At 39.7% G+C, this 21,539-nt stretch overlaps 2 protein-coding genes across 2 annotated transcripts in view; one reads left to right on the top strand and one right to left on the bottom strand.

The window, feature by feature from the left end:
* The window catches only part of NUDT6 (nudix hydrolase 6), a 58,054-nt gene extending 51,577 nt beyond the window's left edge, over positions 1-6,477 (bottom strand). Inside the window, exons 1-2 of the mRNA XM_052654427.1 lie at positions 6,225-6,477; positions 1,604-1,807 (exon numbers count right to left, since the gene is read on the bottom strand). Of these exons, the coding sequence (XP_052510387.1) occupies positions 1,604-1,807; positions 6,225-6,462 (442 nt within the window). The 5' untranslated portion in view covers positions 6,463-6,477. The remainder of the gene's footprint in view (positions 1-1,603; positions 1,808-6,224) is intronic.
* A 529-nt stretch (positions 6,478-7,006) lies between these two features.
* SPATA5 (spermatogenesis associated 5) overlaps positions 7,007-21,539 on the top strand; it is a 343,990-nt gene continuing 329,457 nt past the window's right edge. The window contains exons 1-5 of the mRNA XM_052654754.1: positions 7,007-7,151; positions 14,049-14,170; positions 15,288-15,445; positions 19,618-19,676; positions 20,301-20,945. Coding sequence (XP_052510714.1) covers positions 7,007-7,151; positions 14,049-14,170; positions 15,288-15,445; positions 19,618-19,676; positions 20,301-20,945 — 1,129 coding nt within the window. The remainder of the gene's footprint in view (positions 7,152-14,048; positions 14,171-15,287; positions 15,446-19,617; positions 19,677-20,300; positions 20,946-21,539) is intronic.

Raw genomic sequence — 21,539 nt, 5'->3', positions numbered from 1 at the left:
GTCTTACAGTATCTTCCGACCCCTATGGCCACTTCAAATCCTGGTTATTCTTCAAAACTCTGGTCAAGTTCCAGATCTCTCATCCCCTAAACTCCTATGGCATATCTTAACCATAATATATAGTACTTAGTTATAAACAAGTTCTTCATAGGTGACTCTTTATGCATGTGTTACCAATTATAATTCTCTAGTACTAACTGGAAACTAATTTGAAAGTCTGTACAATGAACTGATAATTATCTGTACGTCTTTCTAAAGAAGTGTGAGACTGTCATCAAATTTTCAAGTGGTCTTTTGAAGCAGAGATGAATGGAAAGCTGAATTGCCTCTATTTGCTACAGGGTAGTGAGACCGTGGACAGAGAAAACACTAGAAATCCTTGAACAGCTCCTTAGAAGACTTTGAAGATGAGAACTACCTTTTAAAACTTATTATATGAAGGCAAATGATGCTAATTACTAACAATACATATTATTACATATAAATTACAAGGATTTTTTCCCATTTTCATGTTTCTGAAAACCTGAGAGTTTTCTTAACCCTCGTTCTCAAAGGGTCATCCTAGAGAACCAGCATCAATACCAGCAGCTAGAGCAGCAGAGAATTCATTAGAATTGCAATTTTCGGGCCCCATCTCAGACCAAATGAATTAAAAACTCCTGGGGCTGGGGCCCAGCAATCTGCTTCAACAACCCCCTCCAGGTGATTCTGATGCACTCTATAGTCTTGCCCGGAAAACTCCTTGGACAGAAGAGCCTGGCGGTCTACAGTCCATGGAGTCAAAGAGTAGATACGAGTGAGTAAGCACGTGCACACACAATTTGAGAACTCCTATCATAACTCAAAGCACTCAAGTTAACCATGACTTAAAAATTCTTTATTTAAATTATACTATTTTAAACAACTGTTTGGAACAATGACTTCCTTAATTCTGTAAGAAGTAATGGCTAACCAACATAATACTGCATTTTTCCTTACTAACACACATATATGGAATCTAAAAAATAAATTTTTAAGTTATGTTCAAATCACTGAAAAACTGGTTTGCTTTACGCTAAATTCAACTTTACAGTTTTATTAAATCACACAATTTATACTAACATGTTGTACCATAATAAAATGATCTTTTCCTGGATCCTAGTTAAGTGTTCCTATTTCAGTAGTGAAGTTCAAATGTCTGTGTAAAACATGTTCAAACATAGCCTTGGAAAACTAAACTTGCTTGTTCTCTGTGCTGCCCTCTGCTGATTCATAAGGCAAACTTCATCTCTTTAAAGCACTAGCTCCAGTTGGAAAGAAGATAATCATTTAATCAAATTATTCATTCCACATGAATAAAGTATGGCTCAGATGGTGAAGAGCCTGCCTGCAATGTGGGAGACCCGGGTTCAATCCCTGGGTCGGGAAGATCACCTGGTGAAGGGAATGGCAACCCACTCCAGTATTCTTGCCTGGAAAATCCCATGGACGGAGGAGCCTGGAGGGCTATAGGCCATGGGGTCGCAGAGTCGGACAGAACTGAGCAACTTCACTTCCAGCTCTAAGAAGAAATCAGGTAACCCTCTAAACAGTTGATTCTGATTATCTTCAGTTTGAAACTGACCTGCAACTCCCACTTGATGTGTAGCATATCCTGGTAATCTGCTGGGCCCATCTCCCAGCCACAGAGACAGCATAGATGAATCTGATTCTGCGTGATGAAAGCAGAAGCCCAGGGAAGCAGCAGGAGCAATAAATCGACTTTGAAGGATCGGAATGTGCAGCCACACTGCTACTCTACCTTCTGATCTCCATTTCTGTACTGCAGCTGAAACGCAGAAAACAGACATCTATAAATATTTTCCAGAGAGAAAACTGGAATAAATTAAAACTCATCTCTGGGTGTCACTTCCTCCAGTAAGTCATATTTAAGCTCCACTTGGGGGGTGGTGGTGGAGGGGGTGAGGGGGGAATCCCAAAACGTCCTGTTAACATACATCAGCAGCATAATTTCCCCACCATTTCTTGAAGTCAGTATAGTAATGATCTTTATACATCATCTGACAATACCTGACATACAATTTGTGCTCAATAATTGCAGAATGCACAAACCGATTTAAATAAATTACTGTTTCAACGCTGTTCTTTTTAACAATGAGCTTCAGTCTTTATAAATGACTACCATGGACTTTTATTTACTGTCTCAAATATATGTGTTTTTTTTGGTTTATACATTTTGAGGTGGTTAAAAATTAACTTTGCTTTTAAATAATGTATGGTAGTTCTAGAAAATTTTGAAAATAAAATGAAGAAATCAAAACTTCACATTAGCACACAGAGAAATTTAAAATTTTGACACATTTTCCATGAATATAATTTTGGAACTGACATACCACATATAATTTACAACTTTTTTTTTTTACAATAGATTATAGATATTTTGTTACCATTAAAATTCTTTAATGAACATATATTTTTAACGACTGCATAATTTTCCTCACACATTTAGGTGTACCACGAATTACTTAACTAGCCTAATTTTGGACATGTAGATTGTTTAGTTCAGTCGCTCAGTGTCCAACTCTTGGCGACCCCGTGAACCGCAGCACGCCAGGCCTCCCTGTCCATCACCAACTCCCGGAGTCCACCCAAACCCATGTCCACTGTGTTGGTGATGCCATCCAACCATCTCATCCTCTGTTGTCCCCTTCTCCTCCTGCTCTCAATCTTTCCCAGCATCCCACCCTGATGCTCTCTGCATCAGGTTGCCAAAGTATCGTTGTAATCTTACCTTATTATTAATTATACCATGACAAACATTAAAATATATTTTTGGCCTTTGACTTTAAATTATCTTACTTTGTTACTTAAGATTGAGTCAGGGGGAAAAGATGCTAACATTTATCTGGCCCTTACTAAAATCCAGACATTTTAGATACAGTATTTTATTAAGTTCTCACAACATGAAAGGCAAGTACTGTGACTGCTAAATTTACAGGTGAAGAAATGAATACTTAACAGTTTTAGAAAATCTTCTCAGATCACTTTCTCTATCCACCATCTCAATCTTTACAATAATCCTATAGAATGTGTGGAGAGAGGGGAAAAGACTGGATCATTTATTTAATGGTTAGATTCCATTCCTTCCTCTTCTACAGCCTCTGAGGTAAGCATCTCCCTGTTAAGGACCATTGTTTCTCTACTCTTTCAAAGTCAGTGTGACTAACACAGTGACAAACAACTTGGGGCCTTAACAGACTTCTTGATTTGGGGCTATGGGGTCCTGTCACATCCTTCTCACATCGAACTTTCTCTGGTATCTTTTTAAAAACTGACATAGTTACATAAAGTGAAATGCATAAATCCTAAGCGACCATTTGAGTTTTGACCTATGCATTCACTTGTGTAGTTCACATTCCAGTCAGGATTACAGAAGATTTCTATCACCACAAGAAGTTCCCAAGTCCTCCTTTCCAATCACTCCAATCAAGGGAAAAAGCTGAAGCTCTGAAAGCTTAGGAAAAAAAGTTCAGAAAAAAAGTTCTGAAAAAGCTGAAGCTACTTGTTTACTATTTTTTAATCTTCACATTCTGACTTGGACAATGTGTCCACTCCCACTGCTTCAGCTAACAACTATACAAGGATGCTTGCCCAGTCCTGATCTCACTGAACGCTGGATTTTGCTGCTCTCCAGCTGCTCTCATTTTCTGAAGGCTGCTGCTTCAAACTTCTTCATACCCGTATTCAAAACTGACTCATAGCCATCCTCAAGTAGTTTTTATTTACTGGTATACTTCTGGCTCCAATGCTTAAAGTCTAAGAATCATTTTTAAAATCTTTTTTTCCCTCTTTTTTCGCTAACAAACTTTAATGAGTTTTCCTCCTGCCCCTCATTCCTTAGCTCAAATATATCCTTCAAAGTGAGCTCACATACACCTCTTTTGACAATAAGCTTTCCCTAAATGCTTTCCAAATGTGAACTTAACTCCTCTAATAGATTTACTAGAACTTACTACACAATGCCTAATGACATCTTTTGTCATTTATTTTTCTAATCCTAATATTCTGTGGACAGAGGAGCCTGGCAGGCTACAGCCCATAGGGCTGCAAAGAGCTGGAAACGACTGAACACGCACACACACAATATTTTGTGCATCTGCAATCCTCCAGGTTAACATATTATGCTTGGGCTCAATTCACATTTATTAAATGACTGACTTGTGTAAAGTCACACAGCTAATGAGTAGCACAGCAAGGATCAGAATCAGCGTTATTTCCCCACTTACGCAGATATTCGTGACGCTGAACACCACAATACGTCTTCACCTAAATTTAGTTGTCTATAACAGGAACAGTAAAAGAATAAACCTCATGTGCAAAAAACTATTGCTAATACATTATATACAATCAGTTCTATTTGCTTGAAAAGAAAGAACAGATTTAGACATCCTATCAGGCTTTCTTCTCAGATTATTTATTTCAGTTTCTTTTTACATCATTCAGTTTTGTTTGACTCAGTAACAAAAAAAACCAGCAATGGTTCTTATAGTGCAGCAAGAACAAATTCTAGAGCCAGGAGAAGTTAATCTGTCTGTTAGTACCATCATCTTTGAAATGCAGATAATAATAGTACCTACCTCACAGGTTATAAGGACTAAATGAGTTAATTATTTTGAAGTCCTTAAAACAGTATCCAGCACTTATTGGGTGTACTAGGATTTTATTAAAAAGTATGTAAGACTTCAGAGTTTATAAATTAGTCTCGTAATTTATCTTTGATGACCATACCTATCCAGTAAAGTAATTAGAGCTGGCATTATTCGTATAAGCAACCTAAGGGGCAGATATTTTCAGTGATGATTATCCTAACGCCTGGTTAAGCATGTGGCAGAACATGGGACTTGAAACCCGGTCAAAGAGAAAGCCACTCAGTCGTGTCTGACTCTTTGCAACCCCATGGGCTATACAGTCCATGGAATTCTCCAGGCCAGAATACTGGAGTGGGTAGCCATTCCCTTCTCCAGGGGATCTTCCCAACCCAGGGATCGAACCCAGGTCTCCAAAGTTGCAGGTGGGTTCTTTACCAGCTGAGCCACCAGGGAAGACCGAAACCTGGATGTGACACACCAAATCCAACCCACTTTCTGCTTTGCCTTCCTAATTGAGGTAGAGCTTTAATTACTAACAAGTTCAAGTGTGTACAATAAACACCTGTGTTGACCCACACATATTACACAGATTTGATTCTCCTAAGGTCAACCCTATTGGCAGTTAACAATTGTTCCCGAGTAGGAGAGAAAATAAGGTGAAGGGGTAAACAGTTTCGAAATGAAGATAGTAAGATTAAAACAACTAGCTCAATTACATTTCCATAGACGCTCACTCGCCATATTGATTCATATTGCTCCAGGATAAAGATCTGAAGTTTCCTTTTTAATGAGAGAAGAGGAATTTTCATGCCTTGCTTTCAATTTGATCCTAAGGACTCTTGGGCAGCTTGAAAAACCGGCTGCTCCACCAAATTCAGGGCTCTCAAGTGAAGGCTCCTTTATTCTAAGTTATCTTTCCTATCAGTGGACTCAAGGTTCAAAAGTGGTGAGTTTTCCTACCGAGGACTGAAACCACTCCATCAATATCCCCGGCTATTCACAAAAGGCAACCAGCTTTTTGTGAAATAGACGCAAACTAGTTCACAGGCTCCGCAGCTCCTGACCCAACCTGTGTACAAATACGACCACTCAGACCTCTCCAGCCTATTCACTGGCCACCATCTGTACTAGGAAGCGACAGTTTGTCCTAGGCAAAGTGCCGGGCAGAGCCAATTGTCGGTAAAGATCAGTAAATAATAATAATATTAACTAACATTTACTAAGCGCTAAGTATGTGGCGGAAACTCTGCGAGGCACTTGATACGCGTTATCCATTTCATCCCTCAGCAATTCCACGAGTTCCTATTACCTGGTTTTACGGATGAGAAAATGGTGGTTTACACAACTTGGCTCGAGGTTACACACTAGAAAGAAGACCCGAAACAACGGCTGCAGATGCCAGAGTCTGAGCTGGCTACCGTTTCACCCAATCGCCTCAGAGACCTCCCCGCCAAGGGCACAAGAACGAAAGGCAGAAAACAGGTGCGGGTCAGGCATGCCCTCTCCTTCCCTCGGGCGCGACTCGGGGGTGGGGACCGCGGTTACTTCACGAGAAAGACTCAGCAGCCCGGAGAGCCTCGGACCAGGCGCACTTGCCCTGCAAGGCCCTCTGGAAGGCGACCGGGTCCAGGTGGTCCAGAGCGTCCAGCCTCCCCAGGCGCACGGAGACGCCTCCGAATCTGTCCAGCTCTCCCCGCAGCTCCTCGGCTCCGAAACGGGAGTCCCGAGCGCAACCTGAACCGCCCGCGGACCAGCGGGGCCCTGCACCGAGCACTGCGCGGCGGGCCAGAGCAAGGACCACACGCCGGGAGCTCCCCCTCAGCAGTGGCGGCATTTTGGCGCCGACCCTTGTTCCTCACGCTGACGCTCCAAGTCACTCAACCCGCGTGACCTGGAAAAGAGGGAGATACCGTAAGTTTTAGAAGAGTGCCGCCCAAAGTTACCTCTTCGCAGAGGCGACGGCGAAGTCCAGTCGAACGGTTCCTCTCAAGAATCTGCCCAGATTCAGGAAAGCGGGAGAAACTTTCCCACTACTGCCCTCCCACCCCAACCTACCCCAGCACCTCCCATCCCCAGTTTAATTCAACAGATTTGTTCAGGATTAGGGAAGGCGGCGGAGATACGAAAAAGTCCTGTTGTTAAGGAATTTACAATCTAAACGTTCCGTTCACCTAATCTGTTTTCCTTGGCCATTCAGGAACTCTTCAAAGACCGCGGATTCTGAAAAAGCTCGGTTCTCCTGCTCTTACTGCGCTGCACTCAGGGGATTACGGCTCGGGACGGAGCCTTGCCGGCTTCTGCCCCGGAAGTTTTTCTCTCAGAGAAGCGCGCACGTTGAGCCGGCTTTACCGCTGCTTCTCTCAGGCTGCGTGCGAATCATGTCGTCCAAGAAGAACAGAAAACGGCTAAACCAAAGCGCCGAGAATGGTTCTTCCTCGGCATCCGCTGCTTCCTTTTCTGCAGGGGCCACAGCTTCTGCCGTGGCGGCCGGGACTCTGGTGGTGATCAACTTCTTAGAAAAGGGTAAAGGGTTCTGAGTGGGAGAACCGAGGCCGAGGGGGCGCCGTCTGAGAGGACCGAAAACCTAGCGATTCTGCCTTGAGGTGTAGATGTTTTTAAAAATTGAGCGAGGCAGAAGTGTGAGAGCGCAGAGAAGTCTGTAAAATACCCGAAGTCGCCCCTGCACTGGAGAAGTTAGGCAGAAATGACTTATCCGTGCCTAAGTCAAGCTTTTTTGTAAATTGCCTTGAATTTCTAGTAAGTTGTACTTGAGGCAGCTTTGCGTTAAGATTAACGGCATCTCTAACTGCAAAATCGTTCGTATCTAGCGAGGATAGTATACGAAAACTCTGAAATCCATTTCTGTAACTGTGGATTCGTCTTTTGTAAGAGACGTTAATGTGCCTTTAAAACCGAAAGGTGGCTTTTTTCTTACCACACAGGTTCTGGTATTTAACAAATAGCTGTTAATTGCGCGCGGGTGTTAGCATTAGGTTGAGTATTTCAGGTATATATCTCATTTACTCTTCTCAAAGCTTTGGGAGATGAGTTCTATATTATTACGCTTATTTTACAGAGAAAAATTAACGCGATTCGCTCCCAGGTTAGGCAGGTACTAACTAAATGGCAGAGACTTTTTTGAGTCCACATGTATTTGACTCTAAAGCCATTGAGCTACATCCCAACAACCTTGACTTGGAAGAACGGATTTAGTTGTTACAGCTTTAAGCAGGCTTGACCTCGTGGCAAAAAATTTATGTCTGTGGCAGACCCTAAAGACAGTCTTTCAGTTGACATAGTGTTTTCAGTCTCTCTTGGGATCAGAGGACAACTTGCTCTGTCCTGCGTATCAGTCCCTTTTTCGACTGGGTTTTTCCCATTGGCATTTAAACCTGCTGATAAAGCTCCACACCCTCCATTCCCAGACTTCTTAAATGGAGCCATCTCTGCCTCCTCAGCTCTCGTTTATTCCTTAGGCCATTCCTATTTGACATCCATCCCAGTATTCCATGGAAACTGCCCGCTCCCTGATCTCTGATTATCCCCAGGTTGGTAAATCCAGTGGATGGTTTTCATTGCTTATTTACCTGAGCAGCTTTTGGTATTGCCAGCCGTTTCTGTTTTCTTGAAATACTTTATTTTTCTGACTTAAATGTCATCAAACTCTCCTAGTTTTTCTCCCTCTTTTGGTTGGCACTTCATCAGTTTCCTTTGCAGGTTGCCTTCTTCCGCCTAATGTAGAAGTTCCTTTATTCTTAGCCCTAAACTCTCTTTCTCTATATAAAAATTTTTTTTTCTTTGGCAAGTTCATCCAGTGCCCAGAGTTTTCCATTTACACTCTTATTATTTTTAGATTTATATTTGTAATTTGTTTCTGAGTCATGATTCAATGGTCTTCTAGACCAGTGCTTCTCACACTCTGTAGGGAGTTTAAAAATTCCCAACATGTCACAGATCAGCACTTTTGTAAAATATGATAAAAGTAAATTACTGGAAAAATAAATTAAATAAAATTTTATTAGATTCAACAGATGTAAAATTATTAAATTACAGTAAAAACTACTTAATGCGTATCCTTATTTTCTGAGGTAAGTACCTCTCATGGATATAGAGTTTGTGGACCACGATTTTTTTTTAACTGAAATGTAGTTGATTAACAATATTAGTTTCAGATGTAAGTCATAATCACTTTTAAATACATTGGGAAATGATCACCGTGATGAAGTCTAGTAACCATCTGTCACTATCCAAAGTTATTACAGTATTATTGACAATATTCCTTATGCTGTGTGTTAATTCTCTGTAACTTATTTATTCAATACTTTATAACTGGAAATTTGTACTTCTTATTCCCCTTCTTTTGCTCAGCCACCCCCACCTTTCTCCCATTTCAGAAACACATTTCTGTATCTGTGAATCAGTTGCTGTTTATATTTTTGTTTTTTAGCATCCACGTGTAAGTGAAATCATATGATACTGGTCTCTGACTTACTTCATTTGGCATAATATCCTCTAGATCCATTCATGTTGTTGCAAATGGCAAGATTTCATTCTTCTTTTAAATTGCTGAGTAATATTTTAATATATATGTATAAATGTTCTTTATATATTTTGGATATTAATTCCATATCAAGTTGTCATTTGCAGATATCTTCTTTCATTCAATAGGCAGTCTTTTTGTTTTGTTTGATGGTTTCGTTCATTGTGCAAAAGCTTTTTAGTTAGATATAATCTCATTTATTTTTGCTTTTGTTGCCTTTGTCTCAGGAGACAGATCCAAACAATATTGCTAAGACTAACATCAAGGAATTTACTGCATTTGTTTTTTCCTAGGAGTTTTATAGTTTTGGGTCTTACATGTAAGCCTTTAATCCATCTTGAATTTATTTTTGTAAGAAAGTGATTCAGTTCATTTCTTTTGCGTGTAGCTGTCCAGTTTTCCCAACACCAATGATTGAAGAGTTTGTCTTTTCCACATTATATATTCTTGCCTCCTTTGTCATTGATTACTTATCTATATATGTGTGGGTTCATTTCTGGGCTTTATATTCTTTTCCACTGATCTATGTATCCATTTTTGTACCACTACCATACTGTTTTGACTACTATAATTTGAAATCAGAGAGTGTTCAACCTCCAGCTTTGTTCTTTCTCAAGATTGCATTGACTATTCTAGTTCCATTCGAATACGAGCACAGTGTATCTTTCTGTTTATTTGTGTCTTCAGTTTCTTTCATCAGAATCTTAAAGTTTTCAGAGTAAGAAGTCTCACCTCCTTGGTTAAATTTATTCCTAGGTATTTTTTATATTTGATGCACTGATAAATGGGATTCCTTTTTTTTTTTTTTTTTTTTTTAAATTCATGGTCTTCACTTTGAATATAGCACTGTGCTGTACCTCTTCTTTTGAATTTTTCATAGATACTTCAGGACTGACCTTGTGAACTGGTACTTCCTCCAACAAAACAAATGAGCTCTATTCAGTCTTTCTCACTGTAAAATTCAGAAATCTCAGATTCACCCTTGACACCTCCCTCTTAAATCTCACATTATCCAGTCCACCATCAAGTCCAGTTTACTAGCTAAAATTTTTCCCATGTTACACTTCTGCATTCCTTTCCCACTGCTTCAACGTTAATCTCAGACCCCATCCTCTCTCACCTGGGCTACTACACTGATTGCTCCTTTCCAATTCCTTTTCCACTCTGCAAGACAGAATGATCTTTTAAAATAAAAATCCTGTCACGATTCTGCTTTTCTCTATTAACTGGCCTCCAATTACTGTCAGATTGAAGACCAGGAACTTGATACAGCCCACTGCCCTAGGTGGTCTTGACCTTCCTTATGTGGCTCTCTTTTTTCTCCCACCTCTCTGCCTACACTTTTCCCCTCAGATGTGCAGTGCTCTCTTCTGTAAAGGATCTCTGTACATGCTGTTCTCTTTATTCAGAATTGTCTTTTTTTCTCGCTCTTCATTGAATTAATTTTACTCTTCCTTCACACAAATGTAAACATTATTCCTTGAAAAAAAAAATTCTTTGATTCTTCTAAGTTAGGTCTGATCCCACATTATATGCTCTCTTAGCATTCTTAGTTGTTATTTCATTGCATTAATCTTAGTTTATAATTATACAGTTATTTAGTGATTGTTTGATAGTTTGCATTCTATTAAGTTACATGTTCCATGACAAAGATTGTGTCTGCTTTTGTCCACCTTTTATCCCCAGTGCCTAGTTTAGTATTTGCCTTAGAGTGGGCATGTGCTGTTTGCTGAATGAACAACTGAAGGGTAGATGGTTGTTTGAAATTACCTTTACTATCTCACTAGTTAATCTGCCCCGTAAGGTGCTCAATAAATTAGTCGGGAAGTGGATGTGTGGATGTAGAGATAGAAAGAATTGGAGGAATGAGGACTAGTGAAGGGAATTGTGCAGTTAACAGTATGTAAGCAGAGAATACGATGGAAATGTATTAGGAAATAAGGCCAGTGGATGGGAATTTGAATCCATTGGTGGTGGGGAAAAATGGAGGTATTTAAGTGTGTGATTTATCAAATCTTGGTTCAGGGTAGGATGGAGTGAAGAGAGAAAGAAAACTTAAAATCTTGTCAGGAATTGAGTACCTCTGCAAGGTAATTATCAAGAGGGAAGGGTAATCCATAGAGGTTTCCTTCGTAAGGAAGAGAGAATTGGCAGAAACTGAACATTATGAGGTTATCAAACAGGACGCTTTGCTGTTAATGATGTGTAAACTGTGTAAGAGACCTGGTGCTCATAGGAAACGTTGAATTTATTTTCAGTCTCTCATTATAAAAAACAGTTATTTTATGGTCACTCCTGTTAATCTTAGCCCTGGGAGATGCTTTGTTTTTCTGTATTTGTTCATCTAATGACAGAGGGAAAACAAAAGTGTTAGGAAGTTACTTTGCAGTGGCAAAAAATGATGTAAATCAAACCTCATGGTGTTGCTTTTGTTGACTTCAGTTCAGTTCAGTCGCTCAGTCATGTCCGACTCTTTGCGACCCCATGAATCGCAGCACGCCAGGCCTCCCTGTCCATCACCATCTCCTGGAGTTTACTCAGACTCAGGTCCATCGAGTCTGTGATGTCATCCAGCCATCTCGTCCTCTGTCGTCCCCTTCTCCTCCTGCCCCCAATCTCTCCCAGCATCAGAGTCTTTTCCAATGAGTCAACTCTTCACATGAGGTGGCCAAAGTACTGGAGCTTCAGCTTTAGCATCATTCCTTCCAAAGAAATCCCAGGGCTGATCTCCTTCAGAATGGACTGGTTGGATCTCCTTGCAGTCCAAGGGACTCTCAGGAGTCTTCTCCAACACCACAGTTCAAATGCATCAATTCTTCGGCACTCAGCCTTCTTCACAGTCCAACTCTCACATCCATACATGACCACAGGAAAAACCATAGCCTTGACTAGGCGGACCTTAGTCAGCAAAGTAATGTCTCTGCTTTTGAACATACTATCTAGGTTGGTCATAACTTTTCTTCCAAGGAGTAAGCGTCTTTTGATTTCATGGCTGCAGTCACCATCTGCAGTGATTTTGGAGCCGAAAAAAATAAAGTCTGGCACTGTTTGCACTGTTTCCCCATCTATTTCCCATGAAGTGATGGGACCAGAAGCCATGATCTTCGTTTTCTGAATGTTGAGCTTTAAGCCCACTTTTTCATTCTCCTCTTTCACTTTCATCAAGAGGCTTTTTAGTTCCTCTTCACTTTCTGCCATAAGGGTGGTGTCATCTGCATATCTGAGGTGACTGATATTTCTCCCGGCAATCTTGATTCCAGCTTGTGTTTCTTCCAGTCCAGCATTTCTCATGATGTCCTCTGCATATAAGTTCAATAAGCAGGGTGACAATATACAGCCTTGACATACTCCTTTTCCTATTTGGAACCAGTCTGTTGTTCCATGTCCAGTTCTAACTGTTGCTTCCTAACCTGCATACAGATTTTTCAAGAGGCAGGTTAGGTGGTCTGGTATTCCCATCTCTTCCAGAATTTTCCACAGTTTATTGTGATCCACACAGTCAAAGGCTTTGGCATAGTCAATAAAGCAGAAATAGATGTTTTTCTGGAACTCTCTAGCTTTTTCCATGACCTAGCGGATGTTGGCAATTTGATGTCTGGTTCCTCTGCCTTTTCTAAAACCAGCTTGAACATCAGGGATTTCACGGTTCACGTACTGCTGAAGTCTGGCTTGGAGAATTTTGAGCATTACTTTACTAGCATGTGAGATGAGTGCGATTGTGCGGTAGTTTGAGCATTCTTTGGCATTGCCTTTCTTTGGAATTGGAATGAAAACTGACCTTTTCCAGTCCTGTGGCCACTGCTGAATTTTCCAAACTTAGTTTCTTTTTAATTACAACAGATCTGTTTTCTGATTATGGAAGAACACGAATACTAGTCAGAGCTCTCCGATTATGATATATGTGACTATATTAAGTTTTATAATAAAGTTTGTGACAGGCATCGTAAGTGCTAGCATGGATTTTGTGCTGAAAAGAAAAATACTGTATACTTACTACTGCATCCATTCTTATCATGGATATTTATTATGCAGACGAACTCTGTATTTGATGAACTTCTAGGCAGTGCAGTTTACAAAGATGAGTGTGACCCAGTTCCTGTCCCCAAAGCAGTATATAGTTTAAAGGAAAGTTGAATTGTAAAATAAATGAATATTATGATGATAAGTGCTAGTATCAGACAATATAAGATTCTGGGAGATGAGAGGAGGGGCAGCTAACCAGATGTGCAGCCTGAGGGAGTGGGTAGGCAGAACTAGAGATGTTAGCACGTCATTTTCAGAAGTTTTGTGACTGGACTGAATTGCAGGCCCTTCTCTGGCCAAAAGTTGAAAGCACTAATGGTCATTTGAGCCAGTGTGTCTTCATCTAAGGAACAAGACCTGTGTTATGGTTATCCATGTATTCTTGGGAATAGAAAGGAAAATGTCTGATTCCTGTCCTGTGGGTCAGAAGTGGAAACATAACTTAATCCTCTAGAGCCAGATTATGTGCCATTTCCCCAGTTCAGGCCTTTCAGTACTAGTAGCCAAGTCAATGTAAGAATTTGTAATACGAGACGTTCAGAATGCAACTATGAAAAGCCCTATTCCAAGTATGTTCAGTTAGTAATGAAATTAGAGATTAAAAAAATAATAATGAAAACTAATAGCTACCCATAAAATATCCTTTTTTAGTTAGCATTCATATTGTCAGTGGAACCTCACAAAGTCTTGGTTTTATATCTGCTAAAATAAAGAGGGTTCGAAAAATAGTTTCTCCAGGGTATGGTAAGTGCATTCATGTGGTAATGTAGATTAAGGATTTTTATTTAGTCCAAAAGAAATCTTGCTTTAACTTCAGTTACAGAATACTGTGAAAATAATTTTCTTCTTCTTGGTAGATGACAAAGTTCCTAAAGCATTCCAGAATTCTCTTGTTCAACTTGGACTCAATACCATGAAGTCTGCAAATATTTGTATTGGTCGACCAGTGTTGCTTACCAGTTTGGATGGAAAGCAGGAGGTAAGAGTCCTTTTCATTTCCTTCAGAAATATTTGAGAAGTTTTTGATTTTCAACACAAGCACTGATAATTGAAAAGCTATATTTTACAAGACCCTCACATCTGTATAAACTTCTCCTTCCTATAATACCCTGGGAGTTGTAGCTCTTAAGTGTCATGATGTGGAGAAGCCTTTCCCCCAGCAGTAGTGACTCACTAACAGCCCTATATTTTTCTGTCTGTGAGTTGTATTTCCTCACAGAAATGTTATTTTGGGTCATTTGTTTTGTATATACGTATTTGATTACCCTCTGTTTGTCCTTGCAGCCACTCATCATACCTGAGACTCTTCAGTCCAGGATCTTTCTTGAATCATTTTTGGCAGCTTGGCTTTCTTCTTCTGCCTCTGCCATGTCTTCTGCTGCTGCTTCATCAGTCAGTGTTCTCTCGACTGGTGGGGTCCTCTGGGAGTATTTTGTCATCTCATATCTGCGGATGACATATCTCCCATTCCTTTTGTTGTCCTGGGCTTATACTGTAAAAAAATCCTTCACTGTGTTTTGTGGAAGAGAAGACTATAAATGCATAAGCTCAGCCCACTAATCTGGAGCTAGAAACCTTCTCCCTTAGAACATAAGTCTGATGAGATCCAGGTTCCCATGGAGCTCTTGTGCTGGTCCTCCCTGTTTCCTAGATGTAGTTTATGCTCCAGACTGAATTACCTTACAGTTAGCTTGCCTTCAGTATTTTTTATCTTCCTCTTATCACCTGTTAACGTCTTATCTCTTTTCCTAAAAACCAACTCTCAGTTCTTCCACCGTTTTCCCTATGGGATTACCCCTAATCTTCACCAAAAAAGGTGTAATATTTATCAGTTCAGTTCAGTTGTACAGTCGTGTCTGACTCTCTGTGACCCAGTGGACTGCAGGATGCGAGGCCTCCCTGTCCTCACCAACTCCCAGAGCTTGCTGAAACTCAATAGTTTTTTTGTAGTTTGTATCTCATAGTATCTCCTTTGAGGCAAAGACTGTGTTTTGCAGAGCCATGTACTTGACTGTGCTTAGTTTTCTTTCTTGTAAATTAATGATATTCTACAAATACATATTTTCTTATTTTTTTGTTTCCTCTGTTCTGGGCAGGTCTATACAGCCTGGCCTGTGGCAGGATTTCCTGGAGGAAAGGTTGGCCTGAGTGAAGTGGCACAGAAGAATGTGGGTGTGAGGGTTGGTGATGCCATCCATGTCCAGCCTGTTTTGGGTGCTGTGCTGCAGGCTGAGGAACTGGACGTGGCTCTCAGGTTTGGCTCTTGTTGTTGGTGATTGTCTGGATTAGTGCTGCCCAGTAGAAATACAATGAGTCAAATGTGAACCACATGTGTTATTTTGCATTTTCTAGTAGCCACATTTTAAAAGTGAAGAGAAAGAGAAAGTAATTGTATATTTTATTTAATCAACACATAAAATTTTATTTGAACTTATAAGTACAAAAAGTTATTAACAAGATTTCTCATTCTGCTTTTCAAACTGAGCCTTCAAAATCCACTGTTATGTTACCTTTGTAGCACATCTCAGTTTGAGCTAGCCACATTATTAGCACTTGCTAGCCACAAGTGTTGAGTGGCTAGTGACCTACTGTATCAGACAGCACAGACTAGATGGGTGTTATGTCCTTTATGGACTATAGGCTTTCTAATGTCCTGTGATTATAGTATGCTCTGACATTTTAGGTAAGAGGAATTATTATTGATGGATATTTAATGGTGATTTTCTCTCATGGTTTGTGGTGTAATCAGGGCTTCCTGTTTTACAGTTGTAAAGTCAGTAGTAGATTACTGTGAGTAGGCAAGAAACAAGTTTTAATTAAGACTGCTCAAGCAAAGTATGTGAATGTTTTCTTCACTTTTGCTACTTTTGTAGATTCCAAGCTTAAGCTTTAGCTTATTTTCCTTTTTATAAACAGGAAACTATCTTCAGTGCATTTTATAACAGTTTAGTGAGCAACAAAGTAAAAGGCAGAAAGGAAGCAAGAACACAACGTATGTTGAGCACCAACCATGTGCTAGGACACAAGTGCATACACTTTTCCCATTTTTCTTCCCTCATTTAATCCTCTATCCTGCAAAGTGTCCATGTTTATCCATTTTTACAGGTGAGAGAATGGGCTCAGTGAGAAGTAACTTGCTGATTATTTTATGGTAATTTTTTAATTAACTCAGGTTAAATAGGATTAATCTTTCAGTTCAGTTCAGTTGCTCAGTCGTGTCCGACTGTTTGCGACCCCATGAATCGCAGCACGCCAGCCCTCCCTGTCCATCACCAACTCCCGCAGTTCTCTCAGACTCCCTTCCATCAAGTCCGTGATGCCATCCAGCCATCTCATCCTCTGTCGTCCCCTTCTCCTCCTGCCCCCAATCTCTCCCAGCATCAGAGTCTTTTCCAATGAGTCAACTCTTCACATGAGGTGGCCAAAGTACTGGAGCTTCAGCTTTAGCATCATTCCTTCCAAAGAAATCCCAGGGCTGATCTCCTTCAGAATGGACTGGTTGGATCTCCTTGCAGTCCAAGGGACTCTCAGGAGTCTTCTCCAACACCACAGTTCAAAAGCATCAATTCTTTGGCACTCAGCCTTCTTCACAGTCCAACTCTCACATCCATACATGACCACAGGAAAAACCATAGCCTTGACTAGGCGGACCTTAGTCAGCAAAGTAATGTCTCTGCTTTTGAATATACTATCTAGGTTGGTCATAACTTTTCTTCCAAGGAGTAAGCGTCTTGATTTCATGGCTGCAGTCACCATCTGCAGCGATTTTGGAGCCCAAAAAAACAAAGTCTGACACTGTTTCCACTGTTTCCCCAGTGATGGGACCAGATGCCATGATCTTCGTTTTCTGAATGTTGAGTTTTAAGCCCACTTTTTCACTCTCCTCTTTCACTTTCTGCCATAAGGGTGGTGTCATCTGCATATCTGAGGTGACTGATATTTCTCCTGGCAGTCTTGATTCCAGCTTGTGCTTCTTCCAGCCCAGCGTTTCTCATGATGTACTCTGCATAGAAGTTAAATAAGCAGGGTGACAATATACAGCCTTGACGTACTCCTTTTCCTATTTGGAACCAGTCTGTTGTTCCATGTCCAGTTCTCACTGTTGCTTCCTGACCTACATTTAGGTTTCTTAAGAGGCAGATCAGGTGGTCGGGTATTCCCATCTCTTTCAGAATTTTCCACAGTTTATTGTGATCCATGCAGTCCGAGGCTTTGGCATAGTCAATAAAGCAGAAATAGATGTTTTTCTGGAACTCTCTTGCTTTTTCGATGACCCAGCGGATGTTGGCAATTTGATCTCTGGTTCCTCTGCCTTTTCTAAAACCAGCTTGAACATCTGGAAGTTCACGTATAGCTGAAGCCTGGCTTGGAGTATTTTGATCATTACTTTACTAGCGTAGAGTAATCTTTAGACTGTTCTAAAATAGTCCTTTAGGCAGTTATCAGTTGACTGGATACACAGTTACTAACAAGTGTGACCTCTTGAGGGCGCAGGAGTCTTAGGTGATAACAAGTACCTATTATAGAGGGACTTTTTATGTATTAAATGGAAGCTTTTTTTTTTTTTAAAGAATCTTGTGTTTTAAATGTGGCAGCAGAACTTAAACAAGAAACTTAATTTTCAATAAGAAAAATCAGTAATTTTAGTCTGCTGCTTAAATCCTTCAGGTGTTATCTGAAAAATTTTATTACTAATGTTAGAGCTCCTTCTAGTGGAAATGATTTTATCTGCACACATTCTTTTTTTTTTTTAAAACAAAACTGTTTATTTTTAAGTATTTTACATATTTACAAATATTTTCTATTCAAAGTTTAATAAGTAACAACAGTCTACGTAGTTTCAGAGTTCTATAAACAAGTAAATTTAAGTATTTAAGGAAATACGTAAAGTTTCCTCTTTATACACACATTTGATTCATGAAATTTTCTCCTTTTCTTTTTTATTTGAATAAATAAAATAATCAAATCATCATTTGCAGTAGTTATGTTACATGAAGTTGCCACATGTGTGTGTGTTTATTTAACATATGTAAATATATGAAAATATATATCTTAAATAGATTATAATTTATAACTTATAACTCCCTGAACAACCCATTTTGGTAGATTGTTTTTTCTTTACTTTAGAAAAGATAAGTGGCTAAGAAGTATTAACTGACTTGCCTGAGGCCACCCCATTAAGAGGTGCCAGAGTTAGGATTCAAACCCCGTCTCTACCTGGTCCTGGAGCTGCAGCTTTTTGCTCTATATTGTACTGCTCCCTTCCCTCCCCAACTTCTGTCCTCTGGTCACCTGTGAATGAAAGTTGAAATAGAGGCTTTTTTTAACCTCAGCTGGGATAGTGTTGGGTAACTCACATTTTTGCCTGTTCTGTTCTCTTTCACAGATGTCTGGGAAAGCCCTGCTAGTATTGATTTGGGGGTTACAAACATATTTTAGCAAGTAGATGAATTTGTATATGGAATCCTGAAATAAGTTTGTATCAGTTTTCTTCCTGATAATGTGATTGAGAGCATGGCTTAGATTTGAACCACATGGGCCTGCTAATACACTTTTCCTGAGCTAAACCATTCTCCCTCTGTGATCTCTGTCAGAATTCAACAGCCATAGCCTGCTTCTCCTGATACTGACTGCTTACACATGGAGGAGGAAAAATGCATGTTCTGAGAACTCTCCAAGGATGTGTTTCGTTACAAGTATAATGATTTTTAGCCATACTTCTGTAGTCAAACAAGCAGTCTTCCTGGAAAACACAGTAATTGGTCAGAAGGCGTTTTCATTTTTTTTAGGCATGCCCTTTCTCTTGAATAAACTTCCATTGTACCATTACCTTGCTTTTTTCTTACCTCTTCAGATAATGTACTCTGTAGGATTTAAATTTCCTTAAAGGTAATTTATAAATGATTCATAGAGAATAAAGTAAGCTATTAATAAAAGCCTTTATCCAAGCTGGGCAAGTTCAGAAAGGAAATGATTAATTGAGGCCAGTGGTTTTTTAAAAATGTTTTTGGCTATGATATACAATAAAAAACACATTTTTTGTTTTAATTTATTGTACATATACTACATCCAGAGATGTAGTGCATAAATGTATACCACGTTTGTACATGTATGTGTGTGCTCAGTTGCTTGTACATGTATGCACCTGAGTATAAGGGGGTTGTGTGTGTGTGTATGAGTGATATGTAAGATAGTAAAAAACAACATTGATTTAGGCTTCTAGGAAACGAAATTACAAGTGATTTCATGGCTGTAAGACATATCTGAAAAGTATAAATCGTTTAAAATAGTATAAACTTTTTCTAGGTTGTAAACTAATGATTTTCTTGATTAGGTCTGTGTTATCACTGTGTACATGTCATTTTGTATTACATTTTAGTTTCTGGTGTACTTAATGCTGATTTTTATTTCTCCCACCCTTCACAGTGACAAAAATGCAGATATTAATGAAGAACAACTGGCTGGTTGTATTTTGAGAAAACTAGGTGAGATGTATTTGTAATAGTTTCTAAATTTTGAAAAGCAAGGCAGCAGCTAATAAACTAATGTGTCTTCTAGGTCTTGTGTGCATAATACTTTTCTTTGAAATAGCGTAGAGAATGTTCTTCCCAATGAATTGATATCCCTTTAAGATAGGGATGTAGTCTCTCTCTCCTTCCCCCCACCCACCCCCCCCCACCATTAACTTCAACTGCTGTGTAACTGACTGATAGTTGAGCCATGGAGAGAACATATGACTTAACCTGTGGACAGTTGGTGGTAGAAGTGAAACTTTTAACCCTTGAGCTCGGTTCTTTTCAGTGAGGAATGTTGGAGTGTTAGTTTAGGTGTGCCATTTTAGGTTGGTTCATTGTTGAACGTGGAATGCCTGGCCATATGGGAATATAGTTGATAGAATCATACATGTATTGAGTATAGAGGATTTCAGAGAATCATCTTTTCCTTCTGTCTCCAAATAGTGCTGTATCTTAGGGGACGAATTTTAGGTCCTGTTTTTCATCTTTGGTTTAGTCTTTTCAGGCATAATTATGTTAATAGATTAAATTGCTATTCACTCTTTAAATGAATGAAATTGTGCTGACATATATATTTAATAAATTGTTTTCCAGATGGCAAGGTTGTTTTACCAGGCAACTTTCTGTACTGTACATTCTATGGACGACCGTGCAAGCTGCAAGTGTTGAGAGTGAAGGGGGCAGATGGCACAATGTTGAGAAGAGCTCAGAATGACTCTGACAGTGCTGCCTGGGGAATGGCCTCTGAGCTGTCCAGCAGAGATCCCAACACCCTGGATATATCCTTACAGCTAAGCCAGTTAGATCTGGAAGTGCCCCGATGGCCAGCATCAAGTAGTACTCCTTACAAACCAGTAGATGACAGAATGATGAATAAAGCTGGTGGCATTTCGTTAGATGGTACACAGAGCCCTGGGAGTGGCAGTGGACGTGGACTAGGGGAAGTCACAGGGCTTGCATGTAGTTTTGAGTCTTCCAGGGAAGGAAGTGAGCAACCTGTCAGTGAAGAAAGATTGCTAAAGTCACCCAGCGTGGGAGCACAGAGCAACACTGATACCTTTTATTTTATTTCTTCAAAAACAAGAGTCAGTTTTATAAAGAACCGTACAAATTCAAAAGATCAAGCCAACCAATTAAAAGTGACTTATGACATGATAGGTGGCTTAAATAGTCAGCTGAAAGAAATTAGAGAAATTATTGAATTACCTCTCAAACAGCCTGAGCTTTTCAAGAGTTATGGTAAGATTTTTTTCAGTGTATTATACCCAGAAATGTTAAACTAGAAAGCAGTTGGCTCATTGCACTTACCTAATAATTGTTCACATTCTCTTCCTGTTTTTCTTTCCTGAGTGGGAGGTGTGGTATGAGTTGCGAGTTGCTTTGGGAAATGCCTTTTAATTGAGCCTTTTTCTATGTTCCGGATCTAATGCCTAATGCCTCTGATGTGGAGCTGATGTAATAATCATAGAAATAAAGTGCACGATAAATGTAAAACACTTGAATCATCCCTAAACCATCCCAATCTTCCCCCCTACCTCTGCACCCCTGGTCAGTGGAGAAATTATTTTCCACAAAACTAGTCCCTGGTTCCCAAAAGGTTGGGGACTGCTGCTTTAGGGTATAATGTGAGTCAGTCATAGTCTTGTCTGTTTTAACTGCATACTTCCACAGTTGTTTGTATTGGATCTGGAATAAGTACCATGCTAGATTAACTGTAATGACTAAAAAAATAAACCAAACATTAAATAGTTTGGGTTTCTTTGTTAGGCAGTGTAGCTGAATGCTGATCTCTTTGTATTGAAACAAGTGCAGGGAGTGACTTGACTTTTAGAA

Source organism: Budorcas taxicolor, chromosome 17 (assembly GCF_023091745.1).
Source record: "Budorcas taxicolor isolate Tak-1 chromosome 17, Takin1.1, whole genome shotgun sequence".
Taxonomy (NCBI): domain Eukaryota; kingdom Metazoa; phylum Chordata; class Mammalia; order Artiodactyla; family Bovidae; genus Budorcas; species Budorcas taxicolor.
The sequence above is the reverse complement of the archived record's forward strand: the minus strand, read 5'-3'. Positions and strand labels throughout refer to the sequence as shown.